General features: G+C 47.2%; 5 protein-coding genes across 5 annotated transcripts; 2 read left to right on the top strand and 3 right to left on the bottom strand.

Moving 5' to 3' along the window:
- Nucleotides 1-4,136: 4,136 nt before the first annotated feature.
- Nucleotides 4,137-5,372, bottom strand: J4E78_001418 (uncharacterized protein; the record flags this gene model as incomplete). The annotated part of the gene is made up of 1 exon (XM_049362077.1): nt 4,137-5,372. The coding sequence occupies one exon, from the start codon at nt 5,370-5,372 to the stop codon at nt 4,137-4,139; it is 1,236 nt and encodes a 411-aa protein (XP_049227360.1).
- A 245-nt stretch (nt 5,373-5,617) lies between these two features.
- J4E78_001417 (uncharacterized protein) lies at nt 5,618-7,388 on the bottom strand (the record flags this gene model as incomplete). Its single annotated transcript, XM_049362076.1, has 2 exons — nt 5,618-7,138; nt 7,386-7,388. 2 exons carry the CDS (start codon nt 7,386-7,388, stop codon nt 5,618-5,620), a joined length of 1,524 nt encoding a protein of 507 aa, XP_049227359.1.
- A 437-nt stretch (nt 7,389-7,825) lies between these two features.
- On the top strand, nt 7,826-8,983 carry J4E78_001416 (uncharacterized protein; the record flags this gene model as incomplete). The annotated part of the gene is made up of 2 exons (XM_049362075.1): nt 7,826-8,908; nt 8,963-8,983. The coding sequence occupies 2 exons, from the start codon at nt 7,826-7,828 to the stop codon at nt 8,981-8,983; spliced, it is 1,104 nt and encodes a 367-aa protein (XP_049227358.1).
- A 1,769-nt stretch (nt 8,984-10,752) lies between these two features.
- DBP5 (RNA helicase required for poly(A+) mRNA export) lies at nt 10,753-12,279 on the bottom strand (the record flags this gene model as incomplete). The annotated part of the gene is made up of 3 exons (XM_049362074.1): nt 10,753-11,022; nt 11,075-11,996; nt 12,041-12,279. The coding sequence occupies 3 exons, from the start codon at nt 12,277-12,279 to the stop codon at nt 10,753-10,755; spliced, it is 1,431 nt and encodes a 476-aa protein (XP_049227357.1).
- Nucleotides 12,280-12,883: 604 nt separating this feature from the next.
- J4E78_001414 (uncharacterized protein) lies at nt 12,884-15,458 on the top strand (the record flags this gene model as incomplete). Its single annotated transcript, XM_049362073.1, has 7 exons — nt 12,884-12,925; nt 12,978-13,004; nt 13,103-13,287; nt 13,338-13,680; nt 13,727-13,807; nt 13,853-14,990; nt 15,055-15,458. The coding sequence occupies 7 exons, from the start codon at nt 12,884-12,886 to the stop codon at nt 15,456-15,458; spliced, it is 2,220 nt and encodes a 739-aa protein (XP_049227356.1).
- Nucleotides 15,459-17,129: the final 1,671 nt, after the last annotated feature.

Here is a 17,129-nt window from a genome sequence, read left to right as displayed (position 1 = left end):
TAAAGTTATCTAGCTTTATAGCGTACTAAAGTATATTATCTTAAATTAAAGCTCTTTAATAAACTCTAAGTATTAGAATTTTTTTTTTTACTACTTTAATACTAGAAAAGTTCTTACTTTTACTTTCTATTCTTAGACTAATAGCTAAACTAAAAAATAGAACTAGACTTTAGAGTAGTATCTTTACTACTATTACTCTTTAGAATAAAATAATTAAGCGCGCTAAATATCTATTAAAGAGTTTATATATAATAATAGTATCTACTTTACTACTAGAATTACTCTTTTCTAAACTTACTATAAAAAGTACTTTTATAAAGTAGATTAGCCTAATTTAGCTCTTAGTAAAAGAGAAAGCTTTATAAAAGCTAGCCTTACTAAATAAGTAATTAAACTATAGTAAAAGTGCTATAAAAAAATTAAAGTAGTAAATACTTACTAGAAAAAGTATACTAATAAGTACTACGCGCTAATACTCTTTAAGGTAAAAGACTAAGTTCTAGTCTTTAACTAATATATTAAAAGTACTTACCTAAAAAAAAAGCTAAATTAAAAGTTTCTTAGACTTAGAAAAATTATAGACTAAATTAGTCTTTTAGCTTTCTAAGTTAATCTTCTAGAACTTAATAGTGTCTATTTAGTATTTTATATATTACTTTTAAAGCTTTTTAATCTAAAAAGCACTATTCTATACTTTAAGGCGCCTAAATAGAATACTTTAAGAAAATTTAGTAATAATATATATAAAGTAGAATATATTATTAAAAAATAGTATAATAAGAATAACTAATAAAAGTATCTAATTAAATAGATTAAGTACCTAAAGAAAGAAAACTTATAAAAACTAGATCTAAATATCTTAGCTAATACGCTATAGAAGTTTTAAAATAAGAAAGATATCTAGTAGCGTAAAAAGTTTTTAAAAGTACAGCCTATAAAGTAATACTATAGATAGCTTTATAAAGAGAGAAGATAAGTTATATTAAGCTATAATAGGCTATTCTAGTATAAACTAGAGTATATCTTTACTTTTTTTCTCTATATAAGGTTTTTTAAAGTATTTAATAGTGCCTTAGACTAGAATAGCTTATAACTATCTAACTCTAACTTACTTTTTAGCGTAAGAATTAATAGTTTTTTAAGCCTTATAATTAGTTTTAAAGAATTTAAATATTACACTTTAGGTAAATTTATATAGATAAATAACTTTAATTATAAATATAAATCTTTTTATATTTATAAGAATAGATTTACTTATAAATATTAATCTAGACTAGACTAAGCTATAATAGTCTATATAGAGCTAAAAGAAGCTAGTTTTAGTTAATACCTCTTAACTCTAGTTAATTCTACGTAAACTTTATTAAACTCTACCTAAATATACTAAAAAAGTTTATACTACTCTAAAATAGGCTAAAATAAGCTATAAAAGACTATTAGAGGTTATCTAAGAGTAACTTAGAGAACACTAGCTCTAAAACACTTAATCTTATCTTTCTTACTTTTAATCTACTTCTTAAGCTAGCTCTTCTTAGTAGTAGCTTTATTACTTTTTAGCTAAAAAGTAAGCTTTATCTAAAGTTCTTAAATAGTATTTTATAGATCTTTAACTATAAGAATAATAGCCTACTTAGTAAACTTTAAGATAGAATACTATAAAAAAAGTTAGTATAAGCTAAAATAGGCTATAAAAGACTAAAAGAAAGTAAATAAAAGTAAAGTAACTACTAGTAACCTATAAAGAGCTAATTAAAGCTATAAGAGCCTAAAAGAAAGTATTTTAGAACTTACTAATTACTTAAATAGTAATTTAGCGTTAAGCGCACTAGTAACTTTATTAGCTCTCTTTTTAAATATATAGAAAGTACTATTAGTAAAGCTAGTAACTATAGTCTTAGCCTTAGTTTTATTATTAAAACGCGTACTAGATTTAGTAGTAGTATAGCTATAAAGTATACTAGAATAAAATTATAAGTACTTTTAATTAGAGAAGTAGTTACTACTAAAGTTAGTTAAAAGAGTTTAGAATAGACTATTATAGACTAACTTAGCTCTTTTAAGTTTTATAAAGACTTTACTAACTCTAGAGAGAATAGAAAAGCTTATAAGATACTAAATTAGGCTAAAATAGGCTAAAATAAGTTAAAACTTACTTAATAATATTATTACAAACGCTTTTATACTTCTTTACTAAGTCTATCTTTAAGTAGCGTAAGTTACTATACTTAAAGTTTTCTATAGCTAGTAAAGTAAGTATTAAGATATTATTAGAAGCTTAAGAATATAAAATAATAAGCCTCTTACTAATAAGCTTCTAGTTAGATAATAATTAGTAGATAATTTTAAATATAGCTTCTAAGTTAATAAAATTCTTTAGAGGCTATATTAGTTAGTATTAGTATAAAAAAGTCTAAAATAGACTAAAATAAACTAAAACTATCTATTCTAAAGCTATTTACTATATATTAGCTTTATAAAAGCTAATAAAAAGTAATAGTAGCTAGAAAAGAGTAAAATAAGTACTTATAGCAAAGCACTACTTATTTATAGCTTAATACTAGCTATATAAAATAGTTTAAGTAATAGTATCTCTAGATAGTGCGCTAGTAACTTTTTTAATTATACTAGTAAAAATAGCATACTCTTTCTTAGTCTTAAAAACTAAAAAAGTATAGCTATAGTAGTTAAATATATAAGGCTTATTAAGCTTCTATAACTATAAGTAACTAGTATATAGTATATAACTAATCTTAAAAAGCCTAGGTATATAGAAGTAGCTTATAGTAATTTAATTATTACTAACTATAGTTAAGTTAAAGTAAAAAAGACTATTAAAACTTAAAATAAAGTAATATAAAGTATAAAGAGTAAATATAAGTAGAAAGAGAGTAAATTAGTATAAAGTACGTATTAATAGTCTTAGTTAAAGTACTAGAGGCTAGTTAGTAGTAATTTAGTATAATTTATACTAAAAACTTTTAATTTAGACTAAACTACTTTATTATACCTTAAAATAGGCTATAATAAGTTACTTTAGACTTTTTTAAAATTTTAAAAATAATAAGTAAAAAAAGCTAATACTTACTATTATAGAGTAATTAGAAAGTAAAAAATAAAAAAAAAAAATCTAACTAGCTAGAAATACCTAAAGCGTATAAGCCTACGCTAGCTTTACTAGCGTAGGTAGTAGCTTTATACATGCGTTTATGCGTAATTTTTTAGAACTACTACTTTTTATAATAAATTTCTACCTTTTTATAAATATAATATATCTACACTAGCTTAGAATAGGCTATTATAGACTAAAATAGCTTATTATAAGCTATAGTTACCTTATCTAGCTTATTAAATAACTTTAGAAGTAAATTAAAAGTAATCTACTCTAAAAGAGAAAATAATATTAAGTTTTAGCTTTAAAAAGCCTAGGCTAACTTAGTATTAGCTATAAATACTTTAGAATTACTATTATAGCTTAGTAGTAATTTATCTTTAGTCTTTTTAAAATAATATACCTAATTATAGTTTAATATTATGTATCTAGTATTTAACTAACCTTATTATTTAATAATAGCTTAACAGACGACTATTAATAGTTGTCTAATGTGTTTTGTAGTCTTCTGGCTGCGCAACCATAGATTCTTTATGTGCAGATTCGAGAAGTCCAGCGGAAAGACATGTACAAATCGTTTTCATCTTTCGACCCGAGAAACGCATGTCGGGTTCGCATCTGTTTTTTTGGAAGCTTCGGAAGAAGGGAAGACATTGTTCGTTGACCGATATATTTTGTTTTCGACAGCCAGCACCAATCATGACTGTGGGTAAGGCTGTTTTTTGGGGACATCACGATGTCGCAATGTCTTTTCGAGAATAAGAGAAAGAAGGTTTGGTATGAGAAGAACGACAGGGCGGAAGGAAAGCTGGTATTTATACCTCTCCCGCGCTAGCAAGCATAATAGGCGTCAGATGAGATAGCTGGAGAAGTATCGTTTGCATGCGGCGCATAAAGATGAGAATGGGGCGGACATGCAATAAGTTTCCCGAGCATCGCTATTGTCCTACTCTTCTGTAACATGAAGACGTATGTAAATCATCTTGTAACTACATTCTCGCTCTTCATCAACACTCTCCACCATTCCTCACCTTCGCCTCCTCCGTCCACCCCTTCCATCCCTCCCATCTTCGTTCTCAGCCGTAGCAAGCAACGACCCATTCCCGCTTTTATCACCACCAGCACTCCCACCACCACCAAGCCAACCCGCCACCGTAGCCGCAAGTTCATCTCTCTTCTGCTTCCTCTCTTCCATCACCGACTGCCGTTGCTGCGTCACTGCTCTAAACCCAGGCTGCCGCTGCATCACAGTCCTAAACCTCGCAAACCGTTTACCTTTCTGCAACGCAGGGACAGTCTGATTCCGCACTGTCCGGCGTCCAGATGGGTAGCGTACAACGTGTACAGACTGGCTGACGCGTCGAATGCGCCTGCGCCGCCGGTCTTGCACGATGCCCGAGTTGGCGTTGATCAGTTTGCGGAGGTCATGTTTACGCTGCCGGATGAGAGCTTTGATACTCCTGACGCGCTTTTTGAAGGCTCGCATCATTGATATTGATGTCCGGCGCGCTTTGTATGCCATGTCTAGGAGGAGTTTGGGTGAAGTATCAGGCTTCAAGGATACGATCGTAGTGTCGCGGCCCCATCGGCGCAGGTGTCGCCATTGCGTTTGCTGGGTGCGTTGCCGTTGGTGTTGTTGTTTGCGTTGCTGGATGGTAGACATTACAGTGCGTGCTTCCTCTGTCAGACGGAGGATGTCTTGAACGGCGTATCCTAGCGTTTGGTTGAAGGCTTGAGCTGTTGCCAGCTTTGAGACGGGCATTCTGCGGATGTGTGGTTTGGTGTGTTGAATGGCAGCCATGATGGCTCTCGCCTCTTCAGTCAGGCGGGAGACTTCAGAGATGGCGGGTTTGAGTTTCTCGTTGATCTCGACCGCTGTGGACATTCCGTAGGAGGTAAACTTGCGGATTGGCGCCGCTGTCTCTGTAGGCGGTACCGCGTTCGTCTTGTCCTTTTTCCTGGCACGATTTTCTTTCTGTGCCGCTCTTTCAGCCTTTTGTGCCCTCTTCTTCTCCCTCTTCTCTGCGTTCCTCGCTAGCCTCTCCTCCTTTGGCCTCTCTCTCTCCTTAGCTGGAATCCTTCTCACAAGTGTGCGATTGATGTCGTCCAAAACGGAATCAGCCTCTTCCATCAGCTCCGCTACATCAACCATAAGCGTCCGGAACCTCACAGCCATGAATAGACTGTGCCGCTGTCGAATTTCTGACATGACAGCTGTATGCCTCGTCTTCTGTTTATCGAAGAGCTTCTCGAATCTGCGCATTATTGCGTTCGCTGTCCGGACACGGAGCCGACCGGAAGTAGATTGGCCTTCTATCTTGAGCTTGCGAACCAGTTCCGCTACTGTTAGTCTTGGAGGGGTCCGCGATTGCTCTTCTTGCTGAGACGGAGACGTGTTCGGTACTTTCAGAGTTGAGAGATTGTGAGTCGGCACTTGCGCACGGATGGATGGCACGGATTTCGGGATATTTTTCTCATGTTTTGACTACCTAGGCTATCAGAACAAATTCATGGAAAGGTCGAGTCCACATCAGGCTCACCTACGTCCTCGTCCTCGTTCTTGTCATCAGGCGTAGCTCCATTCTTACGCATCGTCCGGAAACGAGAAAAGGGAACATCGACCGTAGTAGTGACGCTGTGGGGCATGCCTTCGTCTACCCGAGAGTGCTGTGTGAGCGTCATCGCTCCTTCACTCAGTGCACCAAAGCCGGGAAGAAACAATATCTTGTCTCCTTTGGTCTGACTGTCTTGCGACAAATCCCCGGGGATCGAGTCCACAGTGCTAGGAATAGTGCCCACCTCCCAGCCCCAGTTAATCTTTTTCCCGAATGTAGCCCATCTGATCGTCCCCCTGTGACCGGACTTTTGAGCCAACTGTTCGAGATCTGATTTCGGAGAGATGAAGAACTGTATCGAGTCACCGTCTCGCACCACGGGTGTAAGAGTTGACTCGAAGTTTTGGGGATCACTGATCATGCTGAGAAAATCGTCATCCTTTGGTGGGTCTGCCGCTGGACTGGCCGCTGCAGGATCCAACGATAATAAGCCAGCTTTCTTTCCCCATCCGCCTCCACCACTCAAGACTCGATGGAGACGTGCTCCTTCAGTAAGTGCTTGCGACACCAGCGTGTTATAGAGAGGGGGATCACTGCGCCATAGACGCTCCCATGCATTTGTATGCTCGGAGACCGGAATCTGATTGTCTGTTGGCAAGCCAGAGAGGATTTCATCTGTTCGAGCGGCAATGATGGCCCTCAACTCATCGGGTATCACTAATGCCCAAGCTACAGTCGCTTGCGCAGGCTGTCCTCGCGATTTGAAGAATCTGGGAACAACGTTTTCAAGTTCCGACGAGGCCTGCAGAGATTTACCACCAGGCCCGATAACCCTGCGGATGATGTTGCCCATGCAGCCGTTGACTGTGCGGGGCATTGTGAGTGGAATTAACGGAACGTGGAGAACGGGAGTTGAGTCTTTCTGTTGCTTGACTAAGCGGATTCCATGATGAGAAACGTTGGTCTTGGATACAGGGGTCATTTGACGATTCGCATTCAGGGTCCAAGTCGATAGGATCATCGTGGATGGCGAGCCTGTCTGGAAGACAGTATTTGCAAGAGGCAACCGCAAAGTGTCACGATAGACGGTGTCCTTGACGTTGTGTTCGGCAAATATGAAATCGATAGCGCTCTTGTCCAATGGCGATAGTTCGTGGGATGGTACAGAAACATCGGACGGGAGAATGGCGTAGGATATTCCTTCGAACCCTGCGCCAGCAAGAGGCGGCTGAGTAGGGTTCTTCTCCCCAACCCTGCTGACGGGGAGTTTGTCTACGACAGCACACAGTGCATCTATGTGGAGGTCCGGTATGTCGGCCGCATTTTCGTAAGCGCGCAGAAGAGCGTTGCGGAGGAAAGCGTCATCGTCCAGCAAATAGTGCGCATACGAAGGCGTGACGAAGAAGACACAGAAGGTCCTTTGACGGGCGACGTCCAGTGGTGGAGGAGCGATGTGCTGAACAAGATCGTGTGGCTGGAGACGTTATTAGATTATGGCAGTGGTTTGGAGCAGTTTCCTTACATGGGATTCCACAGACGGTGGTACAATTATGCCGCAGTGCCGACGAACGGGCGCGTGATATGCTTTGAATTGATCGAAGTTTGCGCGTCTATTCGGTATGACTGAGGGACAGCGCAGAGGGCGAGCGGCGGCAGCGGCGCGCCTCAAGAGTGGCCATTGTCGCGCAACCAGTAGAGGCATTTGTCGAAGCTCAATTGACCATAGTGAAGCATGGACGTGGTGTTGAAGATGCAGATGCAGGTGGTCATGACGCACCATCCGCAGCTAGCAGATCGCACTACCCGCGATGCCTGCAGGGCCTGGAGACGAGATGCGTACGTAAGCAGAGCCGCATCTCGCGACAACGGGCGTGGTAGCATGGCAAGCACTCCTGTCACCTGCCAGCCCGAGCATTGAGCCTGTCAACCGACGCGTCTATACTCCCTGGAAGCCCTCCGGACGCTTGCCATCCACTCGGGCGCCTGCACACGCCCTTGACACTTTTTGGAGCGCCGGCCAGGCCACGTCTCGCACACACCTCCTTGCGCCGACCCACGCCCGCACCATCACCACCGCCTGCCTCTGCTTCTGATGCGCCCTTCATAGACCCCTCCCATTTGGCAGCCGCGGTTCGCCTTCCTTCCTAATCGTCCACCCACCATGTCACGCTCGTTCCGACGCTCGAATCCCATTACCATAATCCTCGCGGGCATCCTCTGCATCGGCTTCTTCGTCTTCTTCTTCTCTGGGACCGATGTGCCATCCATTACCAGAAAAGGAGGGGGAGAGGTAGCCTCGAACCCCCTCTCGCCACCCTCGCTACCGTTCCGCAAGTCCAAGGCGAATGCTCCACAGGCCGCGCCGCCCGTCGTACATTACTATATGAACAACGTGACCAACACCCGCACGCCAATCGAAAACGAGGAGACGGTCCTTATCCTCACCCCATTGGCCAAGTTCTACCAAGAATACTGGGACAACCTGCTCAAGCTCAACTACCCACACAACCTCATCTCCCTGGGCTTCATAATACCAAAGACAAAGGAGGGCAATGCCGCATACGCAGCGCTACAGGCGCAAGTCACCAAGACACAAACTGGGTCCAAGAAGAATCGCTTCTCCGCCATTACCATCCTCCGCCAGGACACCGAGTCCCCCCTCCAGTCGCAAACCGAAGCCGAGCGCCACAAGATGGAGAATCAGAAGGCGCGACGCGCAGCCATGGCCAAGGCGCGCAATTCGCTCCTGTTCACAACGCTAGGTCCCACAACCTCGTGGGTCCTTTGGATGGACGCAGACATCGTCGAGACACCACCCACTCTGATCCAGGATCTGGCCGACTACGACGTGCCCATCATCGTCCCCAACTGCTTCCAGAGATACTACAATGAAGATAAGAAGAGCATGGACATCCGGGAGTACGACTTCAACAACTGGATCGATAGCCCTACAGCCAAGGACCTTGCTGCTAAGATGGGCAAGGACGACATTCTGCTCGAAGGCTACGCCGAGATGGCTACATACCGTAGCCTCATGGCTAAGATGCACGACACATCGGCGGACCCCAAGGCAAAGATCAAGCTCGACGGAGTCGGCGGCGCTACTTTGCTCGTCAAGGCGGAGGTACACCGAGACGGCGCCATGTTCCCACCGTTCGCCTTTTACAACCTCATTGAGACGGAAGGTTTTGCCAAGATGGCGAACCGGCTGAACTGGGAAAGTTTTGGACTGCCAAACTACCTCGTAAGTTATTTTCTATCCTGCTTCACAGACATTGCTTGCTAACATGGGTCCCAGGTGTACCACTACAACGAGTAAGAAGATCCGAAGCCATGTACAATCTATTTGCAGACTGCTTCCTTTGGCGGTCTTGGGCGGCGTTTGAGAGGGGTTTCCGACTGCCACACTGTTGATATCATGAGCATTGCATGTACGAAAATAGTCATGTATTAGGGGTATAGAAGGTTTGCTGGCAAGAGATATACCAGCATCATCTTTGAATTGGATTACGAAAGTTTCTTCTGCAACGTTTTGAAGTTACTGATTGATCAACATTGCGGCATGAATTAGTACCCATATATCCAAGATGTTTCCAAGCGTTTAGCCTCGACTATGTGGGCTGCGGAGCACGCTTCGTTCCAATAGGCCAGTGGCAGATGCGGGTCTTGCGTGACGACCAGGCGCGATCACGCTACGCCCATCTTTAGATCTAACATGCCTAATCAAGAAACTCTACAAGCATCTGAATATTGAGGCAGCATGCATCGACAGGCGCATGCGACACTGAACCCCGCGGCGAACGGATCGTCGCGTGCCAGAGCTCCGGTACCTCGCCCGATCCACCTCGGTGCGGGATGACGCCTCGGAAGGCATTCCCTCGACCGTACCATAACTATTCCCACGACTGAACATATACGGGACGACCGGAACATTTCACACAATCCCCACCGACCAGTCTCGTAAACTCCACCACACGAGAAAAAGGAGGAAACCATGGCCGAAATCGCCGGCCCCCGTAAACGCACCTCGGAACGCGACGCCCTCCCACCACGAACCCACAGCGGCGCCTCGGAAACTTCACCTATAGTAACGAGTTCGAAATCCCACACCAAAGACTACAACTCCATCTCCCCCGATATCCGCGCACGCGACCACTCCACCTCCACGTCCACCACAACGACGAAACCCGCGAACCCATCCCAAGACCCCAACGGCGCGTCCTCCATACCGCAAGGGCCCTCCGCCACAGATTCAGGTGCGCCGCAGGAAGGCACATCGGGGACGTTGCAATCCGCCGTCGACCAGCGCCGGCTAAACGGGCATGCGAGTGTAGACCACCGCGCGAGGAGTGCAGAGCGAGAAGCAGCAGCGGTGGAACAGCGCGAGAAAGGGTGGTGGAGCGCGTTTTGGGAAAAGTACGGGAGTGTCGAGTTGGATAATAAGGGGAGTGTTGCTAGGGATCATTTGGCGCTTGGTAAGAACATTCCGTTCCTCCCGACTGCCTCCTGGGGATGTGAATGGGGGAGAATGGGAATGATGATACTAACGTGATGAATAGAACGGACCTTCCTAGCCTGGCTCCGCACATCCCTCTCCTTCGCGTCGATCGGCATAGCAATAACGCAACTCTTCCGACTAAACACTTCGATAGCGAATTCGCCGGATTCGTCTTCTACGACCTCTCCACAGGCCAAACTACGGCATTTGGGGAAACCGCTTGGCGCGACGTTTATCGGTATTGCCATTCTCATGCTTTTGATAGGGTTTCATCGGTACTTCGAGGCGCAGCATTACGTTATACGGGGCAAGTTCCCCGCGTCGAGAGGCAGCATCATCGTTGTCAGCGCCATAGCAGGCGCGTTGATAGCGAGTTCACTCATCATCATAGTGGTTACGGCGCCGGGGGCGTTTGAGACTTGAAAAGAGAAGACTTGGTTTACTTTGCTAAGCATGGGTATCTTTGATTCATTTCCATCGTACGTGATTCTTTTATCTCTTCATAGAGGTCAACGGCTGCGTTGCCCCTGTCATGTGTTCGCTATTGCTCAAAAGCTTTGTTCCCCCACACATAGTCCTTGAATTATGCCCTAGCCTTTCATCTCCTCCGTTGTCTTGCCCGCTCGCGACGACTTGATGACACCCTGAATCAGTTCTTCGACAGCGTCCCAGTCCGATGTGTCGATGGGAACTAGGTCCGTCTTGAAGTAGCTCGCGATGTAGTTCAGCTGTGTCCAGCTGTTCTTGTCGTGTACGAAAGTAAGGGCGACACCGACGCGTCCAAAACGACCGGTACGGCCAATGCGGTGGAGGTATGTCTCGGGGTCTGCGTCCACTCCGTTTGCCATGGTCGGGACGTCCTGGCAGAACAGTTAGTACACCTTGTAAATATTCTTTTGAATCACAACTTACGTAGTTAATAACCATAGTGACTGACTGCACATCGATACCACGGGCGAGAACGTTGGTGGTGATGAGGACCTTGGCCTCTCCGGAGCGGAACTGGTCGATGATGCGATCACGCTCAGGGCCTTCCAGGGCACCACTGAGTTGCGCAACCTTGTGGCCTTCGGCAACCATGCGCTTCTCGAGCTCCTCAGCAGTCCTTCTGGTCCTGACGAAGATGATGGACGAGGCTTGTGTCATCAGACCGTAGAACTTGAGCAATGTCGCGTACTTGTCATTGTCCTTGTCGATATCAATATACAGCTGCTTAATGCCCTCGATGGTCAACTCCTCGTGCGCTAGAGTAATCGTGTTTGCGTTGGGTGCGAAGCGCTTGGCGTATGCGATGACGGTGGGTGGGAAGGTAGCGGAGAAGAGGACTGTCTGGATGTCCTTGTTCAGAAGCGACTTGACGCGAGTGCATTGCTCGCCCATGCCCTGCTGATCCAACATGTTATCGGCCTCGTCCAAAACCAGAATCTTGATGTTCTTTGGGTTGATAAGACGCCGCCTCAGCATGTCCTGAACAGTTCCCGGTGTGCCAACGAGAATCTGTGCATTAAACTGTTGTCCCCTTCGCGACGGGTCGGGAATGGCAGCCATAGTCTTGAGACCGTCCATGAACTGACCCATGTGTGTAATGACACCAAGAATCTGACGGGCGAGTTCTCGGCTAGGCGCGAGTGCCAGCGCTTGCGGCTCGGGGTTCGATAGGTCGACGCGAGAGAGGATGTTGAGCGAGAAAGCAGCAGTCTTACCAGTTCCAGACTGTGACTGCGCGATCATGTTGGTGGGCGGGTTCATCAGAAGCAGAGGCAAGGCCTTCTCTTGAACTTTGGATGGCTGGGTGAAGTTCATGCTGCGAATGCCCTTGAGGAGTTCCTCGGAGCTGACATTGTTAGCTGGCCCGGTCGGTGAGCGCAGTTCACTTACAGATTAAGCTCCTCAAACGATTTGACGGAGTAGAGCGGGTTGTTGGGGTCTGCCTGCAGGTCGGCGAGCTTGACCTCGACGTTGAACTTGGGCTCAGCCAGAGCAGAGCCGTTTCCAGGTGGACCGCTGCCATCGGTCTGAGCCTTTTCGAGCGAAGACTCCGGAGCTTCCTGGGGTTCCTGCGCGGGAGTCTCCTCGGTCGGCTCCTGCTTGATGGGGGTTTCTTCTGCCGCCGACATGGTGGGCGAGTACGGGTCGCGTTGCGGGCGGTGAGGTGAGGAAGCTGCGACCTTGGAGATAGTCGCGGGAGTTTGCTGGGCGGAGCGGATTGCTATGAATACAACGTCGTTGCTCGCTCAAGGTGGTTTGGCGCAAAGTGTGAGGTAGCTGTGTTGTTGCAGGTACAAGAGACGCGTTGGAAATTGTGAGAGCTCCAGTTGTCGACTTTGGCGGGGCTGAGACGCTAGGCAGCTTTAGCGCGCAGGCCGCATGAACAGGCCCCGAGCATGTGTGCAGGCGCGACCGAGTGAAAGCGCTGAATAGCCCTGTTCCTGCATGCCATTGTAGTCGGCGGGTGTTACTATTCACAACACCACATAATACAATACGAGCAGAAGATTACCAAGATCCAGCGTCACCGGCTCAGATCCCGGGTTTCCCTCCTCGGCACGCACCGCCTCGTTGCCATTCCTCCTGCCCCACTAATTGGGCTGCCGGTAACCAAGACGCCTGGTGTACTCCGCGTATCCCTTCCCGCCCTCGCCCCAGCACTCCTTCACCCTCTATGTCTGGGGCCCGAGTCCCCTCTCTCCACGTGCACGACCCATACACATCTCAGCAATCATGGAGGTCGACATTGCGCCCCAGTTTGGCGCCGAACTGAAGGTATGCGGAGTTGGAGCAGCACCTCCGAGCATGCGCTGACGGGTGATCACAGGATGGCTTCAAGACCGTCAACGCTTGGGTACGTCATACACACTCTCATACACTTCCGGAGGGGGAAAGACACATGCGCTGCCAGCTACGGGCCTTGCGCTTCGAGTTACTGACACGCGACTGCAGGTCTCCGGCGGCATCTCCTGGCTGGATGACATCCAACAGTTCTACCGAGAACGAAGCGCTATCGAGAAGGAATACTCGGCAAAACTCAGCGCGCTTGCGAAGAAGTACTATGAGAAGAAGGCAAAGAAGCAGAGCAGCCTCAGTGTTGGTGACACGCCTACCGTTACTCCAGGCTCGCTCGAGAGGTATGACGGCCGTCGCATGAGGTTTGGGCGTTACTGACACATCCACACAGCGCTTCTATGACCACATGGGGTGTTCAATTAAGCACCCTCGAATCCCGCGCCTCCGAACACGAACAATTCGCTGGCGCTCTCATCACCCAGCTCGCTGACCCCCTCAAGGTCCTTGGTACCCGCACCGAGGAGCTGCGCAAGTTGCACGGAGACTATGCTGCTAAGCTAGAGAAAGAGCGCGACAACCAGTATGGCGAGTTGCGCAAGCAAAAGGGCAAATATGACAGCGTCTGCCAGGAGGTCGAGAGCCGGCGCAAGAAGGCGGACGGCGCATTTGACCACGGAAAAGCCAAGGCGCGGAATGCTTTCGAACAGCAGCAGGTCGAGATGCGCAACGTCAAGGTACGTAGCATGCCGAATCTCACATCTCATAAACTGACCACCGCAGAACACCTATCTCATCAGTATCAACGTAACCAACAAGCAAAAGGAGATGTACTACCATGAATACGTCCCTGAGCTACTAGACGTAAGTCAAGCCGCAACATCAGTGACGTATGGCTAACAGTCACAGAGCCTCCAGGATCTTTCGGAAACACGGGTTAACAAGCTGAATACGATATGGTCACTCGCCGCTCAAATCGAAACCCAAACACTTACGCGAAGTACCGAGTATCTGAAGCATCTCTCTGCCGAGATCCCGCGAAACAACCCTCTTCTCGACTCGATGATGTTCGTACGGCACAACGCTGGCTCATTCCAGGAGCCTGGCGACTTCCAATTCGAGCCCAGCCCGGTTTGGCTAGACGACAGTAGTATCGCGGTCGACGATTCCGCGACGGTATTTCTGCGCAACGTTCTCACGAAGTCGAAGACGTCATTGGGGGAGTACCGGCGCGAGCTCGAGAAGAAACGTAAAGAAGTTGAGAACGCCAAAACCGTGCGCCAGAACATAAGGGACGGAAAAGACAAGAGAGATGAAGTGGACATCGTTCGCGCTGTCTTCGCTATACAGGAACAAATGCATGAGGTGGAGAGACAGAAAGTCAGCGCCGAGGTGGAGGTTTCGACCATCACTTCAGTTGTCGGTGACTTGAGCATTGGCGCAAGAAACCACAACTTCAAGTCGCAGACATTCAAAATACCGACGAACTGTGATCTATGTGGAGATCGGATATGGGGTCTGTCAGCGAAGGGGTACGATTGTCAAGACTGTGGCTATACGTGCCATAGCAAGTGCGAGATGAAGGTTCCAGCCGATTGTCCCGGCGAGCAGTCCAAGGTAGAGAAGAAGAAGTTGAAAGAAGAAAGACAGAAGGCCGCGCACGCAGTGATCGCGACGAACGGCGCCGCGACGAGTTCTAGTACGAATCTACCCCCACTGGGGAGAAGCGACACGGTGAACTCTATGAACACCCTCAGCTCCGGCTACTCGGCCACTGCGCACCGGTCAATATCTGGAGGTATGTCGCCTACTGCTGAGGAAACTCCACCACCACCAGAGAAAAAGGCGCCGACTGTACCGGGTGCCAGGAAAAACAGGCTAGTTGCTCCACCACCGACGCAATACGTCAAGAACGACGAGGACATGCCTCCGCCCACACCCAAGTCTGCAGAAGCGAAGGGTAGAATGCTTTACGCCTATCAAGAGAATGGAGAGGGCGAATTGACTGTTGCAGATGGTACGGATGTTACCATTGTAGAACCCGATGGTATGTAGTAGACGCTTCTCACATCTCAGGTCTCTTTCGTCACTTTGCTAACACTCTACCACAGATGGTTCTGGATGGATGAAAGTCCGTGCTGGCTTCAAAGAGGGTCTTGTCCCAGCAGCGTATGTCGAGATGACGGTCGCGACACCGCCTACCACTGCTTCTACATTCTCATCAGCAAGACCTGACTCGACGTACTCTGCATCGTCGGCATCGACCACCAACTTTGCCGCGGCTGCCGCTCCCGGTAAGAAGAAGGGACCCGCCGTTGCGCCGAAGCGTGGCGCGAAGAAGTTGAAGTACGTCGAAGCACTGTATGACTACACTGCGCAAAGCGACGCAGAGCATTCCATGTCAGAAGGAGATCGCTTTGTTCTCATCAACATGGAGGCTGGTGACGGCTGGGCAGATGTCGAGAAAGACGGTGTAGTACGCAGTGTACCAGCCAACTATGTTCAGCAAGTCTAGATCACTTGTCTAGCAGCAGTTCGCGAGATGAGCTTCTTCTGATTGATTAGTTCGTTATCTACAGCGTGGGAGTGTTGGAGAAGAGCTACCTGCATGGAGTATCGCTAAAGTATCTGTACATACCTAAAGGCATTATTCTTACCTAGTCTGTTTCTATGCATCTGTAACTTGTGCAGTTGTCGCAGTCACAAAACTTGTCGGTCACGCTGTGGCACTACGAGCCCCTGCATCTCGGGACGAACATGTGGGCCCTGATTATTAGCGCAAAGCCTTTCCATCTCGTCACGTCGCTTCCTCCATCTTTCCCCCATCAACCTCACCATCACGTCTCATCGCATGAGTCTCGCGTTCTACTAGAAAGTCCCATGATCATGTTATACCCGATGTGGCCTGCTGCGCCAAAACCCGTAACACACGACAACAGGGCTGCATAGAACACGAGCTTCGGGTGACCAGCGCGCTGCTACGTCGCTTACAACATGGCTGCTGAGTCGTCCTATGAACCCGGAGTACTGACACTCACGATAGTGGCCAATTACTGGATCATGTCGAAAGAGAAGACAAAGCAGGTTACGTATGCGCCCACACGCAGACATTGGGCTTTCAGCTTGTTCACACAGACGCCCTGATTCTCGGAGTCTCCCATTGCACGGCCAAATTGCGCAAATCGTCGTGAGGATATGCGTATTCTGTATACATTCTATGCGACAGTAACATCGGGGTAACATCATGGCCTATACCAAGACCCCAGAGCAAGCCAGCGCCTATTCATACGGAGGACCGCACTACTGTCAGAACTGGCTTGGTCCATCCTTGGTACAGTCCGACCATTTGACTATCTCTCGGCTTCCACGCACGTTCAGCCTGTTCCCTGCGCCACTCGTGTCTTCTCGCAGAATGCGGGCGCATTCGGCTCTTCCAAGTCTAACCAGAACTTCGATGTCGCACTGCATATTGACAGGAACAACCATTCTGAGCATGGACCAATGCCATGCGCAGATCAACATACCCTCAGGAACTCGGTGCCTCTCAGTCAATCAGCGCTTTAGCCCTGGAGACACCACGTATCTCGCACTTGCTCTCGGCGTAATTTATGTCTGGACGCATGTCAAACTGGCAGCAAAGGCGCGCTCTTGTCCCTTCGGGACACGTACGTATGTGGCACAGACTGATAGCCTGCTCAGATTATACCCAGCTACCTATGCCACGCAGCTCGTTCACTAGTCCGCAAGGTCATATGAGCGAGCCTCCTTTGAGAATGGTAATCTCCCTTTTGATTGTCGTCTCCGCCGTTTGTGTTGTTGAATCGATTGCTATATTCACATTCACTCTTTTGCACGCTTTCCTCCACAGCTAAGATATGTAAGCGGTGTATGCACTCTCTTCGCCATACCACACACTCTTTCCCGGTTCAGCGATCGATCCTTGTCTATTTGCCGAGGAGCTCCAGAACGCAGTAGGCGCATACCTAACTCATTGCTCCTTCTTGCCCAAACGGAGCAGCCACGCTAGTGAGACCCTGTCTTGGCGCCACGATACAAACAATACTCACCTCACCTTCGCTCTTGTGTCTTCCCACTACGCTCGTTTCCTATAAGTCCGAACCGACTCAGTCGCCTTCACGATTCACCGGTCATTCTTTCGTGTCTTCACCCGGAGTTTCGTCTCCAT

Source organism: Alternaria triticimaculans (assembly GCF_023758025.1).
Source record: "Alternaria triticimaculans strain BMP 0046 chromosome Unknown scaffold_1, whole genome shotgun sequence".
Lineage (NCBI taxonomy): Eukaryota > Fungi > Ascomycota > Dothideomycetes > Pleosporales > Pleosporaceae > Alternaria > Alternaria triticimaculans.
Note: the sequence above shows the minus strand (reverse complement) of the source record. Positions and strands in the feature narration are given on the sequence as shown.